This window comes from Myotis davidii, unplaced genomic scaffold (assembly GCF_000327345.1).
Source record: "Myotis davidii unplaced genomic scaffold, ASM32734v1 scaffold328, whole genome shotgun sequence".
NCBI classification, from domain to species: domain Eukaryota; kingdom Metazoa; phylum Chordata; class Mammalia; order Chiroptera; family Vespertilionidae; genus Myotis; species Myotis davidii.
The window spans coordinates 3,106,658-3,107,266 of NW_006300373.1; the positions used below are offsets into that span (position 1 = coordinate 3,106,658).

Here is a 609-nt window from a genome sequence, read left to right on the forward strand (position 1 = left end):
GGGGAGAGGGCAGCCGTGTCTGGCTCGGACCGCTGAGCTGGCGGAAAGGGTCTGGGGGAGGAGAGGTCGCTGCAATTAAAGAGCAGCATCTGGTTCAAACGTGAGCTCCAGGCCGCCCTGCGATTTGGATTTTTAAAATTTTTTTTTTAAGTTTTGCAATTTTGGGAAACTAGTCCCAAAGAAATAAACCCGGAATCTGAGCAGAAGCGTGCCAAGTTGATGTAAATGTGTTTGGCTTCGCCTTTAATTAGTCCTCCGAAATGTTGCAAATCCGTAATCCTATCTCCGCAATCCGATTGGGAGGTATTAGATTTCTGAGAAGTCGGCCGAGCTGCGGTGCATCCGGGATTTCTCGGCCGGGTGCACTTTCTGGAAAAGCGCCGCGGCTCCGGTTTGGGGAGCGTTTTCGGAGGGGCGGAGTGCCGGGCCAGCCGCGGCTGTTCCTTCGTCCTTCTCGGGAGGGGAGAATGCCTTCCCTCCCCGGGCTCTCTCCCGCCGGGCGCCTAGAGCGCAGCCACCCGGGCTGGAAGCGAGGAGTCGCCGCCGCTGCCCGGACCTCTCGGGGTGGAGGGCCCGACCGCGGGGGTCGGATCCGCACACCCGGGACCA

At 59.3% G+C, this 609-nt stretch overlaps 1 protein-coding gene across 1 annotated transcript in view; it reads left to right on the forward strand.

Moving 5' to 3' along the window:
* The first annotated feature begins 260 nt into the window (after positions 1–260).
* Positions 261–609, forward strand: part of IRX5 (iroquois homeobox 5) — a 22,848-nt gene continuing 22,499 nt past the window's right edge. The window contains exon 1 of the mRNA XM_015572645.1: positions 261–287. Within this exon, the coding sequence (XP_015428131.1) occupies positions 261–287 (27 nt within the window). The remainder of the gene's footprint in view (positions 288–609) is intronic.